At 41.2% G+C, this 26981-nt stretch overlaps 1 protein-coding gene across 1 annotated transcript; it reads left to right on the top strand.

Moving 5' to 3' along the window:
• The first annotated feature begins 8146 nt into the window (after positions 1-8146).
• On the top strand, positions 8147-26133 carry LAPTM4A (lysosomal protein transmembrane 4 alpha). The gene is made up of 7 exons (XM_086325646.1): positions 8147-8421; positions 18594-18714; positions 22086-22162; positions 22258-22380; positions 23213-23308; positions 24141-24239; positions 25512-26133. The coding sequence occupies exons 1-7, from the start codon at positions 8311-8313 to the stop codon at positions 25584-25586; spliced, it is 702 nt and encodes a 233-aa protein (XP_086181772.1). The 5' UTR covers positions 8147-8310; the 3' UTR covers positions 25587-26133.
• Positions 26134-26981: the final 848 nt, after the last annotated feature.

Below are 26981 nucleotides of genomic sequence, written 5' to 3'. Positions count from 1 at the left end.
TAAGTAGTACACAGATTAATATACAAGGAAATAACAGTTCTATTGAACTGCAGTCTTTGGGCAGACCACTATTTCTTTAAAGTAGTTGTGTTGTTTTAAAGACTCCGTCCTCTGTGATTTCAACAAAACCACAAAATGTGCCATGTGGGACTTTTTAAAGATTCGAATGCCATCCAGAATTTATAAGAAAAAACCATTTGAAGTGATGGTTATGGGAGTCTTTTGAACAAATGAAGTTCGTTTTGCAATATTTCAAGAGAATATTAAAGGAAAGCAGCTGGGTTCTATTTTATTAAGGAGTGCTTCCAGCCAAAAATTTTTGCCCATGAAGGGGGTGCGGGGACAGACAAATTTGAGTATTCCATCCATATTTTTCAGATGTCTCACAACTGATAAAACAGTCTAATGAGGAGACTAGTAGGGATTTGAACTGATGTTTCACTAATCCTTTTATTTCTGGGATGTAATGAATACGTCATATTACAGATTCATTCATCTGCTATGAATGCTTTTATTTACAGTCAGATTTTTCTTGGTAGAAGTCTTTAAAAATTATTCCCTTCAATAGTGCTAAGATAAGAAACATAAACTGGAATCAAGATTGCCGGGAGAAATATCAGTAACCTCAGATATGCAGATGACACCACCCTTATGGCAGAAAGTGAAGAGGAACTCAAAAGCCTCTTGATGACAGTGAGAGTGGAGAGTGAAAAAGTTGGCTTAAAGCTCAACATTCAGAAAACAAAGATCATGGCATCCGGTCCCATCACTTCATGGCAAATAGATGGGGAAACAGTGGAAACAGTGTCAGACTTTATTTTGGGGGCTCCAAAATCACTACAGTTGGTGATTGCAGCCATGAAATTAAAAGACGCTTACTCCTTGGAAGGAAAGTTATGACCAACCTAGATAGCATATTCAAAAGCAGAGACATTACTTTGCCAACAAAGGTCCGTCTAGTCAAGGCTATGGTTTTTCCTGTGGTCATGTATGGATGTGAGAGTTGGACTGTGAAGAAGGCTGAGCACTGAAGAGTTGATGCTTTTGAACTGTGGTGTTGGAGAAGACTCTTGAGAGTCCCATGGACTGCAAGGAGATCCAACCAGTCTATTCTGAAGGAGATCAGCCCTGGGATTTATTTGGAAGGAATGATGCTAATGCTGAAACTCCAATTCTTTGGCCACCTCATGCGAAGAGTTGACTCATTGGAAAAAACTCTGATGCTGGGAGGGATTGGGGGCAGGAGGAGAAGGGGACGCCAGAGGATGAGATGGCTGGATGGCATCGCTGACTCGATGGACGTGAGTCTGGGTGAACTCCGGGAGTTGGTGATGGACAGGGAGGCCTGGTGTGCTGCGATTCATGGGGTTGCAAAGAGTCGGACACGACTGAGCGACTGATTTGATCTGATCTGAAAAAAAGTATAACATAGAAGAGCACATTTTAACCAGAAATTGTGGTGTGAAAAGTCAAATTAAAATAGCATGTAATGAAATAATATCAGTTGGGGTGGGAGTAGGGATGAAGTAGACATAGGCTTATAAAATCTTCAGGGAAGCTTAGAGCAGATGTAGAAAATCCTTTCCAGGGAATTAATATAATTTAAACAGCATCTATTAAAAATATAATTAGTGTGACTTCCCTGGTGGTCCAGTGGTTTAGATTCTGCACTTCCAGTGCACGGGGGCAGGGGTTCCATCCCTGGTATGGGAAACTCAGATCCCGAATGTTGCATGATGGAGCCAAAAAACAAAAAAAATAATAATAAAATAAATTGGGGTTTGCTTTTAAAAATGAAAATATATAATTAGCTCTTTATCTCATACTACTTTACAAATAAATTTCTAATCAATTATAGCTAGTACTTGGGCTTTCCTGGTGGCTTAGCAGTAAAGAATTCGCTGGCAATGCAGGAGACACCAGTTCGATTCCTGGGTGAGGAAGATCCCCTGGAGAAGGAAATGGCAACCCATTCCAGTATTCTTGCCTGGAGAATCCCATGGACGAAGAGCCTGGTGGGCTACATTACAGTTCATGGGGTTGCAAGAACTGGACTTGACTTGGCGACTAAACCACCACCACTATAGCTAATATTCACTGACGGCTGACCCTAGGCCCTGTTGAAAGGCTTAATGTGAATAAAGCCATGAAATCCTCACAATATTCCACTAGAAAAGTATTATTATCTTCTCCATTTCATAGTCGAGGGCAGGGTTGGGTCCTCAAATCCCTGGGCCACGGACCAGTACCAGTCTGTGGACTGTTGGGAACAGGGACTCACAGCAGGAGGTGAGTAGCGCACAAGTCAGTGAGCAAAGCTTCATCTCACAATACTGCCTGAGCTCCACTTCCTGTCAGATCAGCAGTGGCATTAGTCTCATAGGAGCACAAACCCTACTGTGAACTGCACATGCGAGGGATCTAGGTTGCATGCTCCTTGTGAGAATCTAAAGCCTGATGATCTGAGGTGGATCTGAGATGGTAATGCTAGCACTAAGTGACTGCAAATACAGATTACCATTAGCAAAGAGGTTTGACTGCACAGAGACCATAATAAATCAGATGCTTGCAGACTCATATCAAAACTCTATTAGGGAGAGGCAAGTGACAATTAAGCTGCATCTGGTGGCAGGCTTGACAGTGGAAAGTGAGTTGCTGTACTTCAATTGTACAGCTGCACGTGGTTGGCAGGCTTAAGAATCCAACACTTTTTTAGTCCATGTGTGGCCCACCCATTATTTTGTTTACCACTTCCATCCATGCCTCTCCAGCACTGTGTACTTGTCTCAGTCACAGTTTTGGTAAGTCCATAAGCTAACCCTAGCCAAAATGAGTAAAAGACAAACATTGCTGAAGAGGTTCTTTGAAAAGGAGGAAAGACCCAATGGTGAGACAGCAGAAGAGTCTAAAACTGCCAACAAAAAGAAAACTGCAGTTTAAAAGAAAATATCCAGAGTCCTACTTAAATTATGGCTTCATTGCAACAGGTGATTCACATTCTCTAAGTCCACTTTATACAATATGTGGTGACTGGCTATCCAATGAAGCCATGAAATCTTCACAACTGCTTTGCCACATGAAGACCAAGCACACTGTATTAGAAGACAAGCCTTTGGAGATTTTCAAAAGGAAAAGGGGAAAAAAAAAAGGTGAACATGAAGAACAGAAGCAATTATTGAAGGCCACCATGGTAAAGAATCCACCTGCAATGCAGGAGACCAGGGTTCAAAATCTGGGTCAGGAAGATCCTCTGGAGAAGGGAATGGCAATCCACTCCAGTATTCCTGCCTGGAGAATCCCATGGACAGAGGAGCCTGGCAGACTATAGTCAGTGGGGTTGGAAAGAGTCGAACGCCACTGACACACACACACACACACACACACACACCACTTCATTAGATGTGTCTGTATGGAGAGCATCATTCTTAGTGGCGAACTATATGGCTAAAACTAAGAAACCTTTTATTATTGGTGAAAAGCTAATCCTGCCTGCTGCTAAGGACATTTGTTGTGAACTTCTGGGAGAGACTGCAGTTCAAAAGATGACATGTGCTCCTCTTTTGGCTAGCACCAGAGCTTCCCTGGTGGCTCGGATGGTAAAGAATCTGCCTGCAATGCAGAAGAGCTGGGTTTGATCCCTGGGTGGTGAAGATCCCCTGGAGAAGGGAATGGCAATCCACTCCAGTATTCTTGCCTGGAGAATCCCATGAACAGAGGAGCCTGGCAAGCTATAGTCCATGGGGTTGCAGAGAGTCAGGCATGACTGAGCGTGCACACATACCTAGATGAATAGATGAAATAGCAGAGGATATTGAGGCACAACTGTTGGGATTAACGAGTCACCGTGGTATGGAATCCAGGTTAATGAGTCTACAGGTGTTGATAAGAAGGCAACAATACTTGTTTTTATGTGACATATTTTTCAAGAGAATGTGCATGAAAATATGTCATGTGGGCTTTTGTTGCCACCAACCCTACAGCTGCAGAACTATTCAAGTCTTTGAATGATTACCTATCAGGAAAACTGCACTGTTCATTTTGTGTTGGAGCAGATGGAGCGCTGGCTATGACTGGACAGCTTTCTGGTTTCACTACGTGCTTCAAAGAGGTCACTTCTGAATATGAGTGTACACACTGTGTCATCCACAGAGAAATGCTGGCTAGCCATAAAATGTCACCTGACCTTAACAACTTTTTGCAGGATGTGGTTAACATTGTCAACCACATTAGAGTGTATGCACTTGGGCTTCCCTGGTGGCTCAGTGGTAGAGAATCTGCCTGCCAATGCAGGAGACACAGGTTTGATCCCTGGTCCGGGAGGATACCACATGCCATGGAGTGACTAAGCCTGTGCGCCACAACTATTGAGCCTGTGCTCTAGAGCCTGGGAATCACAACTACAGAAGCTAGCATGCCCTAGAGTCTGTGCTCCACAACAAGAGAAGCCACTGCAATGAAAAGACGGAGCACCAAAACTAGAGTAGCCCAGGCTTCCCGCAACTAGAGAAAAGCCTGCACAGCAACAAAGACCCGGCACAGCCAAAAGTAAATAAATAAAATAATAAAAAGTACATACCCTTAACTCATGTCTCTGTTCATGCAGCTCTGTGAGGAGATGGACGCAGAGTACACATGTCTTCTCTGATACAGAGAAGTGAGAGAGCTTTCTAAAGGTAGATCACTGGCCAGTTTTTGAGTGACAAAGGCTAATCCAGAGATTTCTTTTAGAAAAACAGTCACCACTGGCAGCACATTTCAGTGACACAGAATGGGTTGCAAAACTTGCTCCCTTGTGTGACATATTCACCCTGCTCAGGAAACTCATTCTGTCACTTCAGGGAAGAGTGACAACTGCCTTCAAACTGGCAGATAAAGTGGCTGCATTCAAAGCCAATTTGGAATTATGGGGCTAATGAGTGAGCATTGGGATTTTTAACACGTTTCAAACATTAGCAGAGATTTTTGGAAGACACTGAGCCAGGGCCTTCTTTCTCCCAGCTGGTGCATGATCATCTATCACGGCATTCCAAAGAATTGGAGCTTTACTATTCAGCCTCAACAGACCCCTGAACTGGGAAGGAACGGGTCTGTGACCCACTTGTGAATGTCAGGTGAATCGACTTTGTCTGTGCTAGAAAAGGATCAACAGTGTGCAATTGCAAATAACAGTGGCCTTGAAAGTATGCTTGAGACAACTTCAAATCTCCAGACATTCTGGATTAAAGTCAAGGTGGAATATCCTGCTGCTGCTGCTAAGTCGCTTCAGTTTTGTCCGACTCTGTGCGACCCCAGAAACGCAGCCCACCAGGTTCCCCCGTCCCTGGGATTCTCCAGGCAAGAACACTGGAGTGGGTTGCCATTTCCTTCTCTGATGTGTGAAAGTGGAAAGTGAAAGTGAAGTCGCTCAGTCGTGTCCGACTCTTTTCGGCCCCATGGACTGCAGCCTACCAGGCTCCTCCGTCCATGGGATTTTCCAGGCAAGAGTACCGGAGTGGGTTGCCATGGCAACGTACTCCAGTATTCTTGCCTGGAGAATTCCAGGGACAGAGGAACCTGGTGGGCTACAGTCCATAGAGTCACACAGAGTCGGGCATGACTGAAATGACTTAGTATGCATGCATGCATCTTTCTGAGCCTGGGTTATGTGCAGTAACAGCAACCAAAACAAGATTATGGAGTAGACTGGACTTGAGCAATACACTTTGGGTGTCACTGTCTCCCATTATCCCCAGATGGGAGCATCTAGTTGCAGGAAAAGAAACTCAGGGCTCCCACCACTGATTCTGAATTATGGTGAGTTGTACAGTTATTTCATTATATATCACAATGTTAACAATAATAGAAGTAAAGTGCACAATAAATATGCGATTGCTGCTGCTGCTAAGTTGCTTCAGTCGTGTCCGACTCTGTGAGACCCCATAGATGGCAGCCCACCAGGTTCCCCCATCCCTGGGATTCTCCAGGCAAGAACACTGGAGTGGGGTGCCATTGCCTTCTCTGAAATATGCATGTGAATCATCCCAAAACCACCCCCTCACCTCTGCACTATTGGTCTCTGGAAATATTTCCTTCACAAAACCTGTCCCTGGTGCCAAAAAGGTTGAGGACCACTGGTTTTAAGGATGAAATGATTGAAAAAAAAGTGATTAAATCCATGCATAGAACACAGTTAGGGTTATGGAATTTTTTTTTTTTTTGGAGCATGTGGAATTATTATTACTCCTTAGTAAGTGGAGAAATGTCATAATTTATTCTGAGTTAAATTGCTACCGCTGCATTCCATTCTTCACTGTAGCTTGGCTTTAGTATGGCCTCCGAGAGTTTGAGAGTATTATCCGAACTAGGATAATTGTCTGCAGACAATGCTTTCAGTGTCGCAGAAGTAAACAAGCCTCTGCTCTTCTAGAATTTATATTTAGTGAGGGAAATAAATAATCAACAAATCAATAAATAATTTCAGGCAGTGTTCATTGAAACCTTGCCCATGTAATAAACTTTACACTAAATTTACTGTGGTTTTCAGCTAAGAAAGGCAGAAGGGAAGGCATTTCTGTTTCCTAAAAGGAAGTGTATTTTCCGAAGAATAAAACATCTTTTCATAAAAAGATAAAAGTCCTAAGTCTCATACAGACAAAAAATGAACAGTGTAAAACATTTTATTTACTCATTAACGAGGGGATCAGTGAAATTTTATAGAGTCGGTTTAAAGGACAATGTAAAGTACCCACTTACATCATTCAAATCAGGATTGGGAAATGAATTTACAAATATTTTTTCCAAGGAGGGGGATTCAATATGAAGTTTAAAGGACAAGAGTTTCTCTTGCTATCAGTTAAAAACATTTAGAGTTGAATAGATGTTGCTTGAGAAAAATACACACAACCTAAAAGCTGAGAATTATCTTTTATTTGTTGGACTTAGCTGAGGATTGAAGCCCAGGAGACATTCTCTCAGACAGCTCTGAGGGCCTTTTCCAAAATGCAAACGGAGGAGCCAAGATACACAGGGGTTTGTTTTTTTTTTTTTGAGGGAGGGGGTAGGGGGCGGCGGGAATCACTGATAGCAGAACACCAATAGATTACTGCTAGTTAAAGATAGATCAGATAGCCCAGGCCAATGAATTAAGTGTTTTTCCATGTATGGGAAGATGCAAGAGTCTGGACTTACTAAAACTACTCCCTTACATCTAAGCCCAATAGCTTATTTTCCTCCATCCTGAATCCTGCATCACTGGTTGTGGCTGCAAAGGCCACACTTGGTTTGAGGGCCGCACTTCACCGCCACAATAGCCTCTGTTTACTTAAATGACAATTATGCTCTCTTGCCATACTTGACTGCACAAAAATGGAGAGCTCCCCTAGATTCAGAATACCCAGAAAGGTGAGCCAGACTATGGCTTGTTTTTCATGGAAGACACCCAGGAACCTCAGTGCATTTCATTATGTTTCACAATTTTTCCTTATAAAAGTCACTCTATCTGTAAACACCCAGCAGCTCAACAGTTCTGCCTTATGTTTTCTTCAATTCTTTTCTTCTCTGGCAGAGTAGCATGGTATTTCTTTGCTCCCAACAAAGAGGTGTCAAAGAGAGACAAAGGGGTAGGCTAACATTTGATCCCTCTAAATAAAGTTCAACTTACGCAGCCAGGAGGGCCCCAGAGCAGGGTTTAGCCCCACCCCCTTCTCCACAGGCACCTCTCCTGGCCAGCCCCATAATTGAGCTATGACGCAAAGGTCACGTGAGCAGCCGCGGTCCCGTGATGCGTTCGAGCTGTACGTGGCAGATTCACTCAGACAAGTCCTCCCTGCCCGGTTTCTTCCACCTACTCCATCTAGACTTTCTTTTTTCCCATTAAATGCCTCTCACCTCCTCGCTTTCACTTCGGGGAGGGTGAATTACCAGGCTCCCTCTCCAACCCGAACTACCCTAAGCCCAGGAACCAGCCCTCGCCGTCTAGTAAGAGGAGGGGAATCTATTAGCGCCGAGGCGAGTTGCGGCTCTGATTGGGTGTGAGATCCTGTCAATCTTCAGGCTTTTCCAATCAAAACCCGCTTCCGCCTAGCTTCCCGTTCTTCCATTGGCCTGAGTGCGAGGAAGGCGAGGAAAAGCGTAAATCGAGCTCTCGCGGGAACAGCGCTTTGCCCTCAGTGCGCAGGTGCGAAGGCTCTTGGCTTGGGGGCCCTGGCAGGGGGGCGGTCTTGAAGACGCGTCGTTTGGTTTGACCTCAGTGACGGAGCTCTCCGTCTTCAACCGCTGGGCGGAAGGCGTTTGTTAGGGGCCCGGCCAAGAAAGAGGCCCTCGAGGTTCCTGATGGTGTCCATGACTTTCAAGCGGAGCCGCAGCGACCGGTTCTACAGCACCCGGTGCTGCGGCTGTTGCCATGTTCGCACCGGGACGATCATCCTGGGGACCTGGTACATGGTAAGGGCGGGCGAGGAGGGAGGGAAGGGGCCATGGTGGGGGGAGGATACGCCGGAGGGGGAAGCGGGAGAGACTCATATTTGACCGGGAGGATCCACTGGGAGGGAATGGGGCGGGAAGGCCTCGGGAACCTTCTTTTTAGTGGCCTCTTAAGTTTGGAGGGGGGAGACTTGTGTCTGGGAATCGGAGTGGGGGTGGGAGGGACCAGGGAAATTGTGGGGGTTTTTTTAGGCGAGAATAAGAGGAGAAAAGTGGGGGTTGGGGAAGGCACAGGCGTTGCGGCCTAGTGTGGAGGGGGCCTGCGGGAGGAGAGAGCTCGACTTTGGTGTGGTCAGTTCTGGAAATGACCAGGCTGCGGGATCTTTATGTGTGCTTCCGTGATCTGAAGGAACTGCCCCCCACCTCCCCACCCTCCGTCAGTGCTTCCTGGGAGTTTTTTCTTTTTACCCCCCTAAAGGAAAGAATTAGGAACGCACCTTCCGAGATGCAGCCTGGTTTTAAACATTATTGTTTTACCTGAAGGGAAGGCAAGAGATCCAGTTTAACACAGTTGTCTCTTGTTTCTGGAGCTTATTTGTTACAGTGTGTTTGGGATGTAGGCAGACAGGTCTCTGTTGAGAGTCTGGAAATTCTCTTGGAGGTAATACCTTTGGCCAGTATTTACTTACTATCTGCCTTTTTCCAAATGCAGTAGGTTTTCTCCTGCCCGCTGGTGAGAAGCTTTTCACCACAGACCCATTCAGGTTTTTGAGACCTTTGTCTAGAACCTGCTGTGTTTTGGTAACGTGCTAACGTTCCCCGGGGGGTGGGGGCAGGATTTGTGTGATTCTGTGTCATAACCAGGTTGACAGTGTTACTGATTGGTGGTTCACTAGCAATGCTGTTGTGATTTCTTAGCACCATCTCCACTACTATTCATTTTCACTAAAGCTCATGATTTGTAAATACAAGATTCCATTTAGGTAGTCTGGGGTTATGATGACTTCACAGAAGTTTTGAAAAACTACTCATATTGTCGGCTTGGTCATCTTCGCTAATGACTTTGTGATTTTTAAAGTTTTTATTTGTTTTTGTTTTGAGAGGTTGTGGCATAAGTGATAATGCAGTTTCTGATAACTTTGTGAACTGCAAAAAAGGAAGAACTTTATCAGATTTTTTTTTTTTTTTTTGCCTTTTTCTGTTCTCATTTCTTCTGAACCCAGAGGTTCCATTGAAATTATTACTGTTTGGTAAACAGCTGATGAGAATCATCTTCAGTTAGGCAGATATAGTTTCATGCCCACTCACAGGGGACCTGAACTCCACGTTACTCCTTATTTACATTTTTTTTTTTTTTTACTCATCTTGCTTCATTAATGTGCATTAAAAACAAAACTTGAATGGGTGGGCTTATTTGCTTATTTCTAAGCTTATTTTAATATTTCCTCTACTTTTATCTTCAGAAACATTGCTATAATTATGTCACCTTTCCCCACAAAGACCCTCACCCCTTTTGTATTTTAACTGATTTGTAATACTGGACATGCATTATATTTCTAATTTTGTTCTTCATTTTTTTAAAGGGCTGGGTCTTATGTTTCTTTTGTTTGTCCTTAGCTCTGCCTTCCCTAAATGAATAATTCAGATCTTTAGGGTCCTCAAGCCTCTTATTCAGCCCTGTTTCCCCCATCCCTGGAAGATGACCTTCCCTTTTACTTAATTGAGAAAGAGTCCAGCAACCTGGGACTCTTCCATGCAAACTTAATCTTCCTGTTTCTTCTCAGATCCTTCCCTCCATTCACAGAACAAAGGATTTCTAACTCCTTGAAAAGAAAATAAGCACCATCTCAGTTTCAGCCATCTGAATGTAATTGGCTGTGTTTCTTTCCAAGGCAGGTATTTTTTTGATGCTCTGGACTCTGTTCATAAAAAAGAAAGGAATAGCAAGCAAAAATGGGAGTTATAAACCATGAAACTCAAAATGCAGAGAGAAGGATTTTAGTAAGGGCATTTATTCTCTCAAAATAGGGAACAGGGAGTTTTACATCTGTTTCCCACTGGAGGGACTTGATGTGAAAACATTTTGCACAGAGCTCTGTTTTTCCATGCTTTTAGTTTCATAAAAAGATCCCATAAACTATTCTTTCTTTGCATGAATTTTTCTAGTTCATGGAATATAAAATGCTGCTTACATCAGTTCATCTGCTTTAAGAGATCTGTTGCTCATCTACAGTGCAAATGGCTGTGGTGCACATAGAAACGAAGTTACAGGGACGTGTGTTACTCATCTTTTGTCTTCCTATCAGCTGCTACACAGAGGCTCTCAAGTGTTTTCTTATCTTGACCGTGGCATCTGCCCTTAAGATACTGATGGCATAGCAATGAAGTTTGGAGCAAAGATATGAAAGTGCAGTGTCAAGGAACGAGAAGCTAATCAGTAATAACAGATTCAAATTAGGTTAAGGGTTCAAAAAGGCCATTGGTTTTGTTGATTATAGTATTGCTGGTGATGTTCAAAACTGTGGCTTCGGGATCCTGGCAACATAAAGACATAATTTCTGCCTAGTTGGGGAGACAACATTTAAAAACCAAGACCACCAAGACACAAAGAGGACTTGTCCAAACAGAGCACTTTTGTTTTTTTTTTTGCCAGAAGCTTCTTTACTAAGAGTGAGTGAAGTCCAAGTACCTTGTCAGGATATTCTTCTTCCTATATTCCAGGTGGGAGAATATTTATGATTCTCCTTGAGGTTGCCCGGTGCTGTTTAGAACCTTGGGTGCAGTCCTCAAGCTCCTGTTGGTTGCAGATGCTGTAGCAGTAACTTTCTGTTGGATACAGTGTCACTGCTTTCTAGCATCTGCTTCTGCTGAGGTCATGTTAGGTGATTGCACACTGTGTACCAAAGGGTTAATTAGTGAAGTGAAGTCGCTCAGTTGTGTCCGACTCTTTGCAACCCCGTGGACTGTAGCCCACCAGGCTCCTCCGTCCATGGGATTCTCCAGGCAAGAATACTGGAGTGGGTTGCCATTTCCTTCTCCAAAGGGTTAATTATATGGTAGTAAATAGTGCAGAAGACACAGAGAAGCCAGAGTCAGTTACTATATGTACCAGCCCTGAAATGCTAGCCTTTGGCATTTAGATTTAAAGAAGCATGTTTAGCTTAATGCTTAGTTTAAATAATAGGGAATTTCAGAATGAGTTCCAGATTAAAGTCTGGTGTTCATAAATTGTTTTTTCTATCATTTAGTGAAAAATTTGAAGCCAGATGATTTTTAAACAACATTTTCTTAGGTTGGAAAAGGCCATTGGTTTTGTCGATTATAGTATTGTTGGTGATGTTCAGAAGTGTGGCTTTGGGATCCTGGCAATCGAAGGAGATATAAGTTCAGATGTTTATTGAATGGTTGAAAATGAGCTTTAAAGTCTACAGCAGCAGTGTCCTCCTTCATGGTTGATGGTGTACTACAAGAAGGCATTTAGAGCACTGGTTAAAATTGTAGGTCTTGGAAAGGTGTAATAATATATGGCTAATTTTTTATGAATATCTTCACCATAAACAGTCTAAAAGTGAGGTAGCTAGGGAAGAAGTGAAGACAGGCTCCTCAAGCTGTATTCCTTCCCAGTCCTCACTCCTGACTCCTTTAAATCAGTATGGCTTATTTATATTTCAGAGTTAGTATGTTTCCCCAGACTTTTTAAAAACTTCATTGACAGAAATCTCAAATATACAAAAATAGTGAAATAGTATAAAAGCCTTTCTTTTACTTATACAACTTCAAGTACTAACAGCCATTTTGCCAATTACAGTTAGTTTTGTAATAGTTCAGTAGTTTCCTTGGCGAAGCTTCCTTGCTTCCCTGCCAGAAGAAGCTGGTTTCCTCACTGTTTATCTGGAAGAATTGCTGCATACCTCTTGTGTGTGCTTATTAAAAATACTAATTACACATTTGAATTTTTCTCCCTACAACATGATATCCTCTTTGAGGGAGAAAGATGCTATGCCTTTCTCTATAAAATGTGTGTGTAATAGTAACTTATTAGAGCATTTGAAGTATTCATTAGACCATTGTTAAATGAATTGTCTCCTCCAAAAATAGTAGGAATATCTCATTCGTAACCGCACAAAAGGGTAAACAACTGTATGTGTACATTTAACTACATATACATTTAACAGCATTTTTAAAGACAGTCAGTTTTGGTTTTTATCTGATGACAGCTGTCTGCTGACTTGCCTGAGACCCTTATCAAGATGCCCTAAGACATTGTTCTAATTATAGTCTGAGCATAAGTTGGGTTGTGGCAGAATATACTGTGGGAAAACTAAAGAATAAGGATTAAAGGGAAAAAAAAAAAAAACAACCAGTCCTCAGGAATCTTCTAGGATGGGTGTGGCTGTGAAATGAGAAGCAAAGAGGAATTACTCTCCTGGGGCTGCGTGCTTCCAAGGATCTGATCCTACTCCTTTGAAACAAGTGAAATGTGACACATCTGTTCTTTGTGATTGTTTGTTTACTTAAATAAAGTGTGTAAAAGTCTTATAACGCAGACCATATTGTTTATCCCAGTAAATGCAGTACCCCTTCTGCATGGATGTGTCCATTGCCCTGGCTGTTGACATATGTGCATATTGGCTGCATTCTGTACCACTCCGTGTGACTAGATTTAGAAGTCAGTCATTATTTTAATTACATTTTTGCAAATTTTCTTTCCTGAATGCAGTAAAAGGGAAAAATGAATCAGGAATAAATATGCTGGAGTTGTTTGTATGTAGTTGTTCTGTTCAGATTTTATATTACAAGATCACAAAGTTCATCTTATGTATGTTTTGAAAAATGCTGCATGGAACTTAGAAATACCAGTGGTAATCAGAAGTAAATAGAATGGAGTCTGTGAGCATAGGATAGGTGCTCAGGGGTGAAAATAAGATCACAGGATGAGTTTTCCAGTTGAGTGCTTTAAAATGTTACATTGAGGTGCTAATGAAATATAATTAATCAGTGAAGAGTTGAAAAATCCTTTGAGCTTGTAATGAAATAGTGCTGAAATTTATCATTTCTTGCTTCTTTTGATTAGACCTATGATTTATTTTGTTTAATATTCAGAGAATGACTCACAATGAAAAGAAACTTGAAGTGTCACTAATACTAGAAGATAATAGTGGGTGAGTCTGTGACTTACCCATGAAAGAGAAGAAAAGATTTCTATAAATCCTATATGTGATGCAAATATTTAAGAAAGGAAAAATAAACTTCTGAATATTTTTGATGTGTCATTTCCTTCATTTAGTAATTGAGTTTGCATGTTATTTTTCACATAAATATTTTTCATTCCCGTACAGAGCTTTTAAACTATGACAGTATTGTGCTTAGTAAAGAAGGGTTTGCTGAATTGTTTTTGAACTGATTTCCATGCACAGAATATACGGTGTCTTAGTAGAGATATATGTTCAATAGTTAATTCACCTAATTATATTAGCTCATAAACCACCTACCCTGTCCAAAACCCACTGCAATAAAAATGGGCAGTTAAAACATCAGCTATCAACTGGGGAGTCACCTTGAAAATATGATTGTCTCTTACAAGATCTTTCAAGTGTTGAAGGATGAATACCTTGCTTTTGAGCAGTGCAAGGAAAAAGCATGTACCTGAATGTATTTAGAGAGTAACAAACATTTTGTGGCCTTCAGTTCAGTTCAGTCGCTCAGTCGTGTCCAACTCTTTGCGACCCCATGCCAGGCCTCCCTGTCCATCACCAACTCCCGGAGTTCACTCAAACTCACATCTATCGAGTCAGTGATGCCATCCAGCCATCTCATCCTCTGGCGTCCCCTTCTCCTCCTGCCCCCAATCCCTCCGAGCATCAGAGTCTTTTCCAGTGAGTCAACTCTTCGCATGAGGTGGCCAAAGTACTGGAGTTTCAGCTTTAGCATCATTCCTTCCAAAGATATCCCAGGGCTGATCTCCTTCAGAATGGACTGGTTGGATCTCCTTGCAGTCCATGGGACTCTCAAGAGTCTTCTCCAACACCACAGTTCAAAAGCATCAATTCTTTGGCGCTCAGCCTTCTTCACAGTCCAACTCTCACATCCATACATGACCACTGGAAAAACCATAGCCTTGACTAGCCGGACCTTTGTTGGCAAAGTAATGTCTCTGCTTTTGAATATGCTATCTAGGTTGGTCATAACTTTCCTTCCAAGGAGTAAGCGTCTTTTTATTTCATGGCTGCATTCATCATCTGCAGTGATTTTGGAGCCCCCAAAAATAAAGTCTGACACTGTTTCCACTGTTTACCCATCTATTTCCCATGAAGTGATGGGACCAGATGCCATGATCTTCGTTTTCTGAATGTTGAGCTTCAAGACAACTTTTTCACTCTCCTCTTTCACTTTCATCAAGAGGCTTTTGAGTTCCTCTTCTCTTTTCTGCCATAAGGGTGGTGTCATCTGCATATCTGAGGTTATTGATATTTCTCCCGGCAATCTTGATTCCAGCTTGTGTTCCAGTCCAACGTTTCTCATGATGTACTCTGCATATAAGTTAAAGAAGCAGGGTAACAATATACAGCCTTGACATACTCCTTTTCCTATTTGGAACCAGTCTGTTGTTCCATGTCCAGTTCTAACTGTTGCTTCCTGACCTGCATACAGATTTCTCAAGAGGCCGGTCAGGTGGTCTGGTATTCCCATCTTTTTCAGAATTTTCCACAGTTTATTGTGATCCGCACAGTCAAAGGCTTTGGCATAGTCAATAAAGCAGAAATAGATGTTTTTCTGGAACTCTCTTGTTTTTTCCATGATCCAGCAGATGTTGGCAATTTGATCTCTGGTTCCTCTGCCTTTTCTAAAACTAGCTTGAACATCAGGAAGTTCACGGTTCACGTATTGCTGAAGCCCGACTTGAAGAATTTTGAGCATTACTTTACTAGCATGTGAGATGAGTGCAATTGTGCAGTAGTTTGAGCATTCTTTGGCATTGCCTTTCTTTGGGATTGGAATGAAAACGGACCTTTTCCAGTCCTGTGGCCACTGCTGAGTTTTCCAAATGTGCTGGCATATTGAGTGCAGCACTTTCACAGCATCATCTTTCAGGATTTGAAATAGCTCCACTGAAATTCCATCACCTCCACTAGCTTTGTTCGTAGTGATGCTTTCTAAGGCCCACTTGACTTCACATTCCAGGATGTCTGGCTCTAGGTGAGTGATCACACCATCGTGATTATCTGGGTCGTGAAGATCTTTTTTGTACAGTTCTTCTGTGTATTCTTGCCACCTCTTCTTAATATCTTCTGCTTCTGTTAGGTCCATACCATTTCTGTCCTTTTTCGAGCCCATCTTTGCATGAAATGTTCCCTTGATATCTCTAATTTTCTTGAAGAGATCTCTAGTCTTTCCCATTCTGTTGTTTTCCTCTATTTCTTTGCATTGATCGCTGAGGAAGGCTTTCTTATCTCTTCTTGCTATTCTTTGGAACTCTGCATTCAGAGTTTCCTTTTCTCCTTTGCTTTTCACTTCTCTTCTTTTCACAGCTATTTGTAGCCTTAGCTTATGGTTTATTTTGGAAAGATCTCAAAACAAGAGTTGCTTAGGAATGGTTGTAAGTGATCCTGTAGTAGTAAGAAGAAAGATGTTTTTAAAAGAACCAGATTGGTGTCCTAACTCTGTCCTGTTATCACCTCAGTGAGCTTAACACATGGTATTTCACTTTGCTGAACCTTAGTTTAACCGTCAGCAAATGAGCATAAGTCATACTTTCTTCACAAGGTTGTTGTGAAGAATAAAGTCAAATAATATACGTAAATTTACTTGATTTATAGTGTGTCTTTAGAAATCTCAATTGATTCCGAATTAGGTATTGTGACATTTATCTTTTTTAAAAACCTTGGGCTGCTTGTCTTCGAGAATGTGAAATGCCTTTAGCTGATAAACGTATTTATCATTCAGGGTGGACAGGAGAGAGCTCCATGATAGAGATTGTTTAAAACACTATTGATAAAGAAGCTCAGATGTCCCTTGAAAGTATCCCATGTTCACGAAGGGAAGGAAGGCAGATGCTGTGGACTTTAGATAGGGAAGCCTACTCCAGTTCTTAAATCATTAGCAGGGTTGTTTTGAGCACTTAAAGGAAGTGGTGCCTCTTGGGATAACTGTGTAATTCACTAATAACTAGAGGCATAAAGAATCTCCTTTTTGAATTGGAGTTACACCCTGGTAGACCAGGGAAATTCACCAGATACTGGTGATGGGATTTCAGCAAGATGTTTGACAAAGTCTCTAGATGTTACTTTGGACCAGATAAAGACTTTATTTGAAAGCTGCTGACCAATGGGAAGAGAAGAGCCTCTATCTGGCAGCTTGTCCTCAGCCCTGTTCTCTTGCTAGTGACTTAGGTGGAGAATCTCATTAAATGATAATCATATTTTCAAATGCAGGAAGCTGAGAGAGTGTAAATCTATCCATAGGGTGTCAGAATTCAAACGGAGAAAATATTGATATGCAAGAATGTTATAAGATGAAATTTGCAGATAATGTATAAGGGCTTACACTTAGGCCCTGAATCCAGCTCTACAGGTAGATATAGGTGGTAGCTTAGCAGGATCAAGTGTGAAAAAGAATTGGGAGTTTTAGGAAGTCACTCATGTGACATTCCAGTGTTCTTGCCTGGAGAATCCCAGGGATGGGAGACTGGTGGGCTGCCGTCCGTGGGGTCACATAGAGTCGGACACGACTGAAGCGACTTAGCAGCAGCAGCAGCATGTGACATTTAAAAGATTTATGCAGCCAGTGCATAAAAGAACCAGACTGTGTTAATTGAAATTTGTTTCAGACACGTTGATTGAAATTTGTTAGTTAGGATGTGGGAACTGAGATTCTGATGTGCTGTGATCAGATTGCTCTTCTCTCATTTTACTAGTTTGTTGAGCAAAGTTGGCTTAAAACTTGGCATTCAGAAAACTAAGATCATGGCATCCAGTCCCATCTCTTCATGGCAAATAGATGGGGAAACAATGGAAACAGTGAGAGGCTTTATTTTGGGGGGCTCCAAAATCACTGCAGATGGTGACTGCAGTCATGAAATTAAAAGACACTTGCTCCTTGGAAGAAAAGCTGTGATCAACCTAGTAGCATATTAAAAAGCAGGGACATTACTTTGCTGACAAAGGTCCATCTAGTCAAAGCTATGGTTTTTCCAGTAGTCATGTATGGATGTAAGAGTTGGACTATAAAGAAAGCTGAGTGCCGAAGAATTGATGCTTTTGAACTGTGGTGTTGGAGAAGACTCTTGAGAGTCCCTTGGACTGCAGGGAGATCCAACCTGGATCCTACAGGAAATCAGTCCTGAATAGTCATTGGAAGGACTGATGCTGAAGCTGAAACTCCCAATACTTTGGCCACCTGATTTGAAGAACTGACTCACTGGCAAAGACCTGATGCTGGGAAAGACTGAAGGCGGGAGGAGAAGGGGACGACAGAGGACAAGATGGTTGGATGGCATCACTGACTCGATAGATGTGAGTTTGAGCAAGCTTTGGGATTTCGTGATGGACAGGGAAGCCTGGCGTGCTGCAGTCCATGGGGTCACAAAGAGTTGGACACGATTGAGCGACTGAACTGAACTGAGGTGTTAGAGGAGTACTTATTCAGAAGGGATAACAAAATATCTCAAACCATAGACTAAGACCAGCAGGCGGAAGTTAAGTGATGTAGTCAAAGTCTTTTTAAGCATTTGAGTGTAGCTCAAGAGGAAATAATTCCTTACCACTGTACAGGAGATACTGTGGAGAGGCCTTAGACTTACCTGATGGATCATTAACATAGCTAGACATGGAAATTATATTTATCTGATAGATCAGCTTCTTCAAATCCAGAAATTCTGAGATAGGAGTATGAATAAATATGTGACTCAAATGAGCAATTTGTGATCTCTCATTTTTCATTTTGGTGTCTTTTTATTCTGTTTTATTAATATAGGATCAGTCCAACATCTTTTCTCTGAAATGATTAAGTTTATACTTTATGAAATATTTAAAGTATTCTTAAAGTCATATTGTGTATTTTATCTCACAGGTAGTCCCCGTTTTATGTCTTTATTACTTCAGGGAAGATGTTAGTTAAACAGAGGACGTCTGAAGATTGTGTTGGGGACTGCTTCCTGATTAATAATATAGTCGATAAAATGTTATCTTTCATAGGTGGTCAACCTGTTGATGGCAATTCTGCTGACTGTGGAGGTAACACACCCAAACTCAATGCCAGCTGTCAACATTCAGTATGAAGTCATTGGCAATTACTATTCGTCTGAGAGAATGGCTGGTATGTTTTTGGTTGAAACTTTAGCCTGCTAATCACACACACACACCTGTTAGGTAGAGGATTGATTGTTGTTATACTTGCTGAGGCACGAAATGTGTTTGCAGGCTTTTCAAAAATACTCAGAATTAAATTTGAGCATTTGTAGCCAGAAGATCTAGTGGACTGCTAGGAGATTTCTGAGAAATATGCATTGTCCGCATTGAAATACTGTGGAAAGAGGAGGGGAGAAGAAATTAGAAGACTGAGTCTTTGAGGGTCAGCTGGTAAGTGTAGTAGAGAATGAGACATTTGCTCATGGAGCACAATCCTACAGTAAAATATAGAATACGAATTATTTGAATATTTGGTGGTATCTTTTGCTCAGGGTCTCAATTCTTAATATATTTTTATTGTTTAGATGAAGATTTGACATTGGACTTTATTTAGAGTATTCCTAGAACATTCATGGAAATTACTTTTTTAAAATTATTTGTTCCCAATAGTATTTTTATTATTTATCTTTCTCTAAAATGCAAGTTTAATTTTATGTTAAAAATTTAATATTTGAATAGAAAATTATGCTTCAGACTTTTCGGTGTGAACAGTTTCTTCAGAAAAATGTTCCCAGTTCACATGTGTTTTATATTTGTAATATTACAGGATCTTAATTATATTTTTAGATTAGCTTTTGTTATAAACTCTACACATTTTTACATTATGATCCTCTCTTATCTGTTAATGAAGTTTTTTTTTTTTTTTTTTAATGGTTATTAATTCAAATGATTACTGTCCTCAGGCCTAACCTATTTCTTACAGCAGGTAGAGTTTTGTGGCCATCAATAATACATTATAGTATGATGACACTAACAGTTGTTCATATTGTGTTTTTTAAAGTGTTTTTGTTTTGTTTTTACATGAGTGTCCTAGTTTTACTTTCAAACATATATAATCTTTTAATTTTGTTGTCAAATTGATAACAGAAATAGCAAGAATATATGGAAACATTCCTTCTGGCATTTGATTTTTTTTTTTCCTGAATAAATCTGTTTTTAATTAAAAACCAGAATAGAACAATAAATGTTAGCTTCTGATGTTGATATTTTTTTTGTATTTATAAACTTTAGGCTGTAAAATTTTACTGAATCTGCTAATGTCAGCATTTTCCTTTGTCATGTATATTGCTCTTAAAATTGAGGTGTAGAAAAGATTTATGGTTACTGAGATTTTTGTAGGTCTGTGCAACTGGCTCTTTAGTCTCAAGTTTATTGTGTGTTGCATGAGTGCTGTCGCTGCTGCATAGAAAATCACATTATTCATTATATCTTTGTTGACCATATTCTACTGAAGCCCTCAGTTCAGTTCAGTCACTCAGTTGTGTCCGACTCTTTGTGACCCCATGGACTGCAGCACGCCAGGCTTCCCTGTCCATCACCAACTCCCGGAGCTTACTCAAACTTATGTCCATCAAGTTGGTGATGCCATCCAACCATCCCATCCTCTGTCGTCCCCTTCTCCTCCCACCTTCAATCTTTCCCAACATCAGGGTCTTTCAGATGAGTCAGTTCTTCGTATCAGGTAGCCAAAGTATTGGAGTTTCAGCTTCAGCATCAGTCCTTCCAATGAATGTAAGCAAATATAAAAATACATAGTTCTTGGTGATACAGTAGTTGGTATTTCTTTGGAAGGTAAAATTTGACCTTCCCACAGACCCAGTGTTGCAAAGGTAAGTTAATTTCTGATCACTGGCCTGATAACCAATTTTTTAAAAAATGAAGTTTGTGATTAATTATTTTTAATCAGCCAAACAGGCTGTAACACTCAGTTTATACTGCAGCATATGCAAACTGTTTTTCAAATAGGAATTTATCATTACTTATACTTACCTGGGGTCGCGAAGAGTCGGACACGACTGAGCGACTTCACTTTCACTTTTCACTTTCATGCATTGGAGGAGGAAATGGCAACCCACTCCAGTGTTCTTGCCTGGAGAATCCCAGGGACGGGGAGCCTGGTGGGCTGCCATCTATGGGGTCGCACAGAGTTGGACACGACTGAAGTGACTTAGCTTAGCATAGCATAGCATAGCATACACACCTGGGAGATGGGTAAACACTTGGGATCTCCCAGAGGAGGTTCTGAATATGGTGCAAATCTGAGGTTCTTTGGGCATTGAGTCCCTCATGTTTTGCTTGCTTTATTGATTCACATCTACTGGAGTATCCCTTGTTCCTGGCATTAAATGTGTTTTGCACCCACCACTCCATCTCTCCTCGGTTTTGCTCTTTGTTGCTCCAGTGGAAGACCTTGAGCTTCACTTTAATTATTTCAGTATTTCAAGAAGTTTAAATCAACTCGTAGTCTTCCAGTAACGGATTTTTGAAAGCTAATTGTTTGAATTACACATTTTGCTTTCAAGTTTGTTTATATCTGAATTCTTCCCTTTGAGAACCATTGTGTGCTGCAGCAGGGAAGTTCTTTAAGTCTTTAACATTTAGTTGTCCTATATCCTCTAGGAAAATTTAGAGAGCTCTTCTTAGTTCGGTGCCAGATACTGATGCTGTTTGTATTGCCAAGTGACACAGTGATACGTAACACTTACCCACTAGTGCGAACACTGAGCAGGTAGTCTAATCATTCGTTATTAGTGCCTTTCTGGTTCTTGATATCTAGCCAGAGCCAGAGAATCAACTTTAGACTCTTACAGTGCTAAGAAGCTCATCAGGTCAAGTGTGGGTGCTTTTTGGTTTGTTTTGTTTGAGATTACATGAGCACTTTGTGAAAAAGTTTAGTGGACGTGGATTAATGTAGAGAAAGGCAGCAACTCAAGGACGGATTGAGGACCAGAGAAGAAAATAGACCTGGATGTAGCAGAGAAGCCACGGTGAAGGGATTTGGCGCAGGGAGTTTGGGTGTTGAGGTGGGAAAGGGGCATTGAGGGAGAACTTGACTTTCAGGTGATTTATTTTATCTTAGGCAAGAGGGGGTGTCTGTACAACTACGCGTTTAAACAAATACCAGCCTTTTGCTCCAGCTGAACCCTGCTTATCTCACAAGACTCAACTTGTGTTATTTCATTTATATTTTTTCCCTGATGCTAAAGGCAAAACTAATTGTTTTTTTGCTTCTGTTGTAGCACTTGCCACATTGCATCATAATTATCTGTTTGCCCATATTCAAAACTTAGACCCTGGGCAGGGATCTGTCTCTGGCAGAGTACCAGGTTCACGTGCTGTCCTAAATCAGTGGCCATGAGTCGTAGCAGTTTAACAAATAAGAAAGAGCAAAGGCATGAATTTCATAAGCTTCATTACTTAATAACATTTTGTCATAAAGAGTCTTATGCTTTTTGTTATATAAGTAGCTTAATTAGATTTTTGCTTCTGTTTTCATAGATAATGCCTGTGTTCTTTTTGCCGTCTCTGTTCTTATGTTTATAATCAGTTCAATGCTGGTATACGGAGCAATTTCTGTAAGTATTCTATACTTTTCGAGTTTTGACTTCACTGCGTGGTCCTTAGTCATTCCGTATATGTGATGTGATGTTGTGGTTATTTTTTCCTTCAGTATCAAGTGGGTTGGCTGATTCCGTTCTTCTGTTACCGGCTTTTTGACTTTGTTCTCAGCTGCCTGGTTGCTATCAGTTCTCTGACTTATTTGCCAAGAATCAAAGAATATCTGGATCAGTTAGTAAGTGTGTATGCTAATAAAACTTAAAAAAATTTTTCTTTTGTTGAAAACCAAAATCACCTTTTGGGTACTATTTTTATTTAATCTACTATGTTTTATTTATTTATTTTTAAGCGTTTTAAAGTATCATTACTACTGTTACTGACCATATTGAAACCAAAAAGATGAAAATAGAATATCTTCTTACATACCATGTGAATAATGAAATATTAAAAGTCCCTAAAGATGGATATCATAGAACTTCAGAAGTAGTTCAACTTTTGGGTGTATGAAAAGTAAATAAATAATTGGACTGTGTTTGGCAGTCGTTGGAGTTGTGCTCATTGGCACTCATTGGCACTGTCAAAGACAGTACCTTCTCTCTGTAGCAAATATGTGAGTGCCTCCTGTATTCTTCACTCTATTCTAGGCAAACTGTTGGTGTATGGTGTATAAACATAACTTCCTTCTCTCCAAGGAGCAAACCATGTATTTGGGGAATCAAGACATGAAGATCTTATTTGTAATAATAAAGTAGGGCTGTCTCGTGACAGCAGGCAGTGAGCAGAGGTTAATGCTGTGGGATGGAGGGACGGGGAATGCTGTGGCCCGAAATAAGGTCTGGTGGATGGAGGTGTGGGATCCAGATAAATGAAAATTAATTTCAAAAATGCGTCTTGTAGGAATTTTATTGAAACCTACTGTAGAGAGTCCATTTTGCATACTGCAAACTTATTGTTCGTTCATTCGAAAAAACATTTATATTGATTGCTTCCTGTGTGCAAGGCACTCTGCTTGAGGGCTCTAAAACTCCCTTCTGCTCTGCCTATTTGTCCCTGCCTTTTTTTTATAGCCTGATTTTCCCTATAAAGATGACCTCCTGGCATTGGACTCCAGCTGCCTCTTGTTCATTGTTCTTGTGTTCTTTGCCTTGTTCATCATTTTTAAGGTGAGTTACCGACTATTTGGTGGGGAAGGGGGGCATTTGGATTGTGAGAGTGTCCTTCCAGACCTTCTTGTTGCCCGTGTCTCCTCATAGCTCTCCTTATTCTAATATGGTAGAGATAGCTCCAGGGAATGTCTTCTGTCCTTTTTAGGCAGTGGTTGGAGATAACCAGGATTCTTCTTGTCTAGGAACATCATGTTTTTGGACATGGTTCATGGTTGGGATTGAAAATCTCTTAAAATTCCCAAAGTTCAGAAATAGAATTCCTTCTGCAGCATCGTGGTTATCACACGTGAATTGGAATCCCAGACTTGGGTTTCTCTGTAAAATAGTGGTAATAAAGCTTGTGACATTTAAGTGAGGGCACGTAGGGAAAACTCCTGGCCTGTACTTGGTCCAAGTGGATGCTGGTTCCCTTCTCTGGAGAAAATGCAGGGAGAGCATTATAAGACTCCTTAATTTTAGAGCAGGTAAATTTAAATTAAATTTATAAGTTAAAAAATAAAGTTAGTTGCTCAGTTGTGTCTCACTCTGTTCAACCCTATGGACTATAGCCCCCTAGGCTCCTCTGTCCATGGAATTTTTCAGACAAGAATACTGGAGTGGGTTGCCATTTCCTTCTCCAGGGGATCGTCCCAACCCAGGGATCGAACCTGGGTCTTTTACATCTCCTGCACTGGCAGGCAGGTTCTATACCAGTAGAGCCACCTGGGAAGCCTTAAAAGAAGAAAAAGGCAATCGCTGCCAGTGGCTTCACAGTGCAGCCGCATTAAAACTATAATTTTACATACAGTTGAGTTTGGTGTATATGTAAATTTTGTTTGTATTCCTTTAGGCTTATCTGATTAACTGTGTTTGGAACTGTTATAAATACATCAACAACAGAAACATGCCGGAGATTGCTGTGTACCCAGCCTTTGAGGCGCCTCCACAGGTGAATGATCTTTTATGATATTAAAGCTTCACTAGCCATTATTGAGAATTCCCAAAAGAATAATCTGAACCTTGATTTTCTCTTCAGTGCTGTAACTGTGGTTTAGGGCACGAATAGCTTAAATCTGCAAGTTTCAGCATTTCCCAGTTGGAATCCTGGGTATGTGAGCTGGAGACACTCTGTACTGCTCATCTCATTCCATCTGGCCAATAGTTTTGACTCATGATCAGTCTCCAAGTGTTGCATTTTGAGGGGGAGACCAGTCAGTGAACAGCAGTATGAGCGATGCCAGGCTCTTGGTTTCTGGAACTTCTGAGGATAGGGTACCATCAGCTGAAGCTTGTGGTGTTTTCCAAAAACATCCATAGGATCCAAAGGGGAAGCTGACTTTCCTGTAGGGAGAAGAATGCAGTACGTTCCGTGAGTCTGTTGGGAGGCCTCCTTCTTAGACCCTCTAGTTGCTGCTGTACTGTCTTCCAGGCTTCCAGCATGTAGAGTGTATATGGCCCATGTAGCGTCAGCCTGTCACGTTGGAGTCACTTAGCTTAAAAATGCCACTCTTTACCTAGGTATGCCCTTCACCTTAGAGCAGGCGATACAAGTGCTTGATGCTTTGACTATAGATTCTGATAAAATACAGCCTCGTACTGGAGGGTTCCTGTAGCAGGGTTCAGCGGGCCCTTCACCGAGATCCTCCATTCTTGAGGTGACTTGGCCTGGCTGCTTTATCAGTCACAGTGGAGCTAGGGGAGGGCAGTACATACTGCCTATCAGGGTATCCTGGTGGCCTCAGGGTCTGTTCAGAAGCAAAATTGTCTCTGCCTTCCCTTCTTAACTTCCTCTTCTGTTATCCTCTCTAGTGATCTTGGATCAGACACATCCCCTGCAGGTAAAGCTCCAGGTTATTAGTTATCTCTACTCCAAAGAACTATAGTTGACCCTTGGACACCATGGCTTTTAACTAGAGAGTCCACTAATACACAGATGTTTCTCAGTAGTAAATACTACAATACTTACCCAGTCTGCATTGAGTCCATAGATGTGGAACCACAGATACGGAGGGCTGACTGTGCAGTGTTGGCACCTCTAATGTTCTCATTACTTAAGGGTCAGGTATCCTGAAGAGTCAGGTGTACTTAGCTAACAGTTTCTTTAGCTCTCCTCTGTGGGTTGGTATACCCCTATTTAAGGTATTAAATCTGAAAACAGTTATTAAGGTAGAAATTTAAAGGAGAATTAAGTCCAATATAATTTTTTCTTGTCTCTTTTCAGTATGTTTTGCCAACCTATGAAATGGCAGTGAAGATGCCTGAGAAAGAACCACCACCTCCTTACATACCTGCCTGAAGAAATTCTGCCTTTTTCAATAAACCCTATACCAGCTTTTTGTCTTGTTCATTTTACAGAATGCTGCAACACAGGGCTCATCATACTTGTTTGATACAAAGTTCATTTTCCTTTGTTTAAGCATTTATTTTCAAACACTAACAAGCTTTTTGGATAGTATTAAAAGTCAGATTTTGTTGTTAAGTATGTTACATTTTAGTAGTTTTTGAAGACAATCTAGGTTAAGCAAGAGCAAAGTGCCATTGTTTGCCTTTGATTGGGGGTGGGTGGGAAGGGGGCATTCTCTACACATATTCTTTTTTAACTTTGCACTTTCTTTATATAATAGTTTGCATTTTGGTTATTTGCTGCCCTGGATACTTTCAGGAAGAATGAATTAAATATTCAGGGTGAATGAGTTCAGTTTAAGATCTGAAGTTTTCAGCTATGAAAATACGAAAAATATATAACATTTTAACTTGACTGTGGAAGATGATGGTTGCATGTTTCTAATTTGTATGTGTTTCCATCTTTGAGATAAGATGCTTTAATAAATCTCTTAAATATTTATTGTTGTTTTTAATCTATTACCCTTTTTTTTGTTGAAACCCAGCATTTTCCATTATAAGCAACTCAGACTGCTGCAGATTTTTGGCACTTTGAGAACAGCCATAGCCAAGCTTGGTGGACCCAACCTGGCGTTGTTTTTCTCCTTGGAATGGGAATGGTGGACCATTATGGCCTGTGATCACTACTTCATTCAAGGCACATTTGTCTTTTGGGAAAGGACAGGGCTTAGACTTTATGTAGAGAACAGTCATAATATTAATCCTAATTATTGCCCCCAGGAAGGGGAGTCCTATGAGATCTGTGTTCCAAAGACTGAGCTCACCAGAATATACATTCTCTGTGCATTGTAAGCACGTTTGCTGTAATGAAAGAGCATGGACTGTAGCATACCAGGCTCCTCTGCCCATGGAATTCTCTAGGCATTCCACTGGAGTGGATAGTCATTCCCTTCTCCAGGGGGTCTTCCCAACCCAGGGATTGAACCCTGGTCTCCCACATTGCAGGCAGATTCTTTACCATCTGAAAAAAGATAAGCCCAGGGAAGCCCATAAAAGATTTATTAGTACATGGAAAATTCTGTGAATTGGCCATTTTCTCTGCTGCTGCTGCTAAGTCGCTTGTGTCTGACTCTGGGCGACCCCATAGACCGAAGCCCACCAGATTCCCCCGTCCCTGGGATTCTCCAGACAAGAACACTGGAGTGGGTTGTCATTTCCTTCTCCAGTGCGTGAAAGTGAAAAGTGAAAGTGAAGTCACTCAGTTGTGTCTGACTCTTAGCAACCCTATGGACTTCAGCCTACCAGGCTCCATCCATGGGATTTTCCAGTCAAAAGTACTGGAGTGGGT

Source organism: Bos grunniens, chromosome 11 (genome assembly GCF_055505025.1).
Source record: "Bos grunniens cultivar Pamir isolate PY7600 chromosome 11, Bosgru_T2T1.0, whole genome shotgun sequence".
In the NCBI taxonomy this organism is placed as follows: Eukaryota; Metazoa; Chordata; class Mammalia; order Artiodactyla; family Bovidae; genus Bos; species Bos grunniens.
The sequence above is the reverse complement of the archived record's forward strand: the minus strand, read 5'-3'. Positions and strand labels throughout refer to the sequence as shown.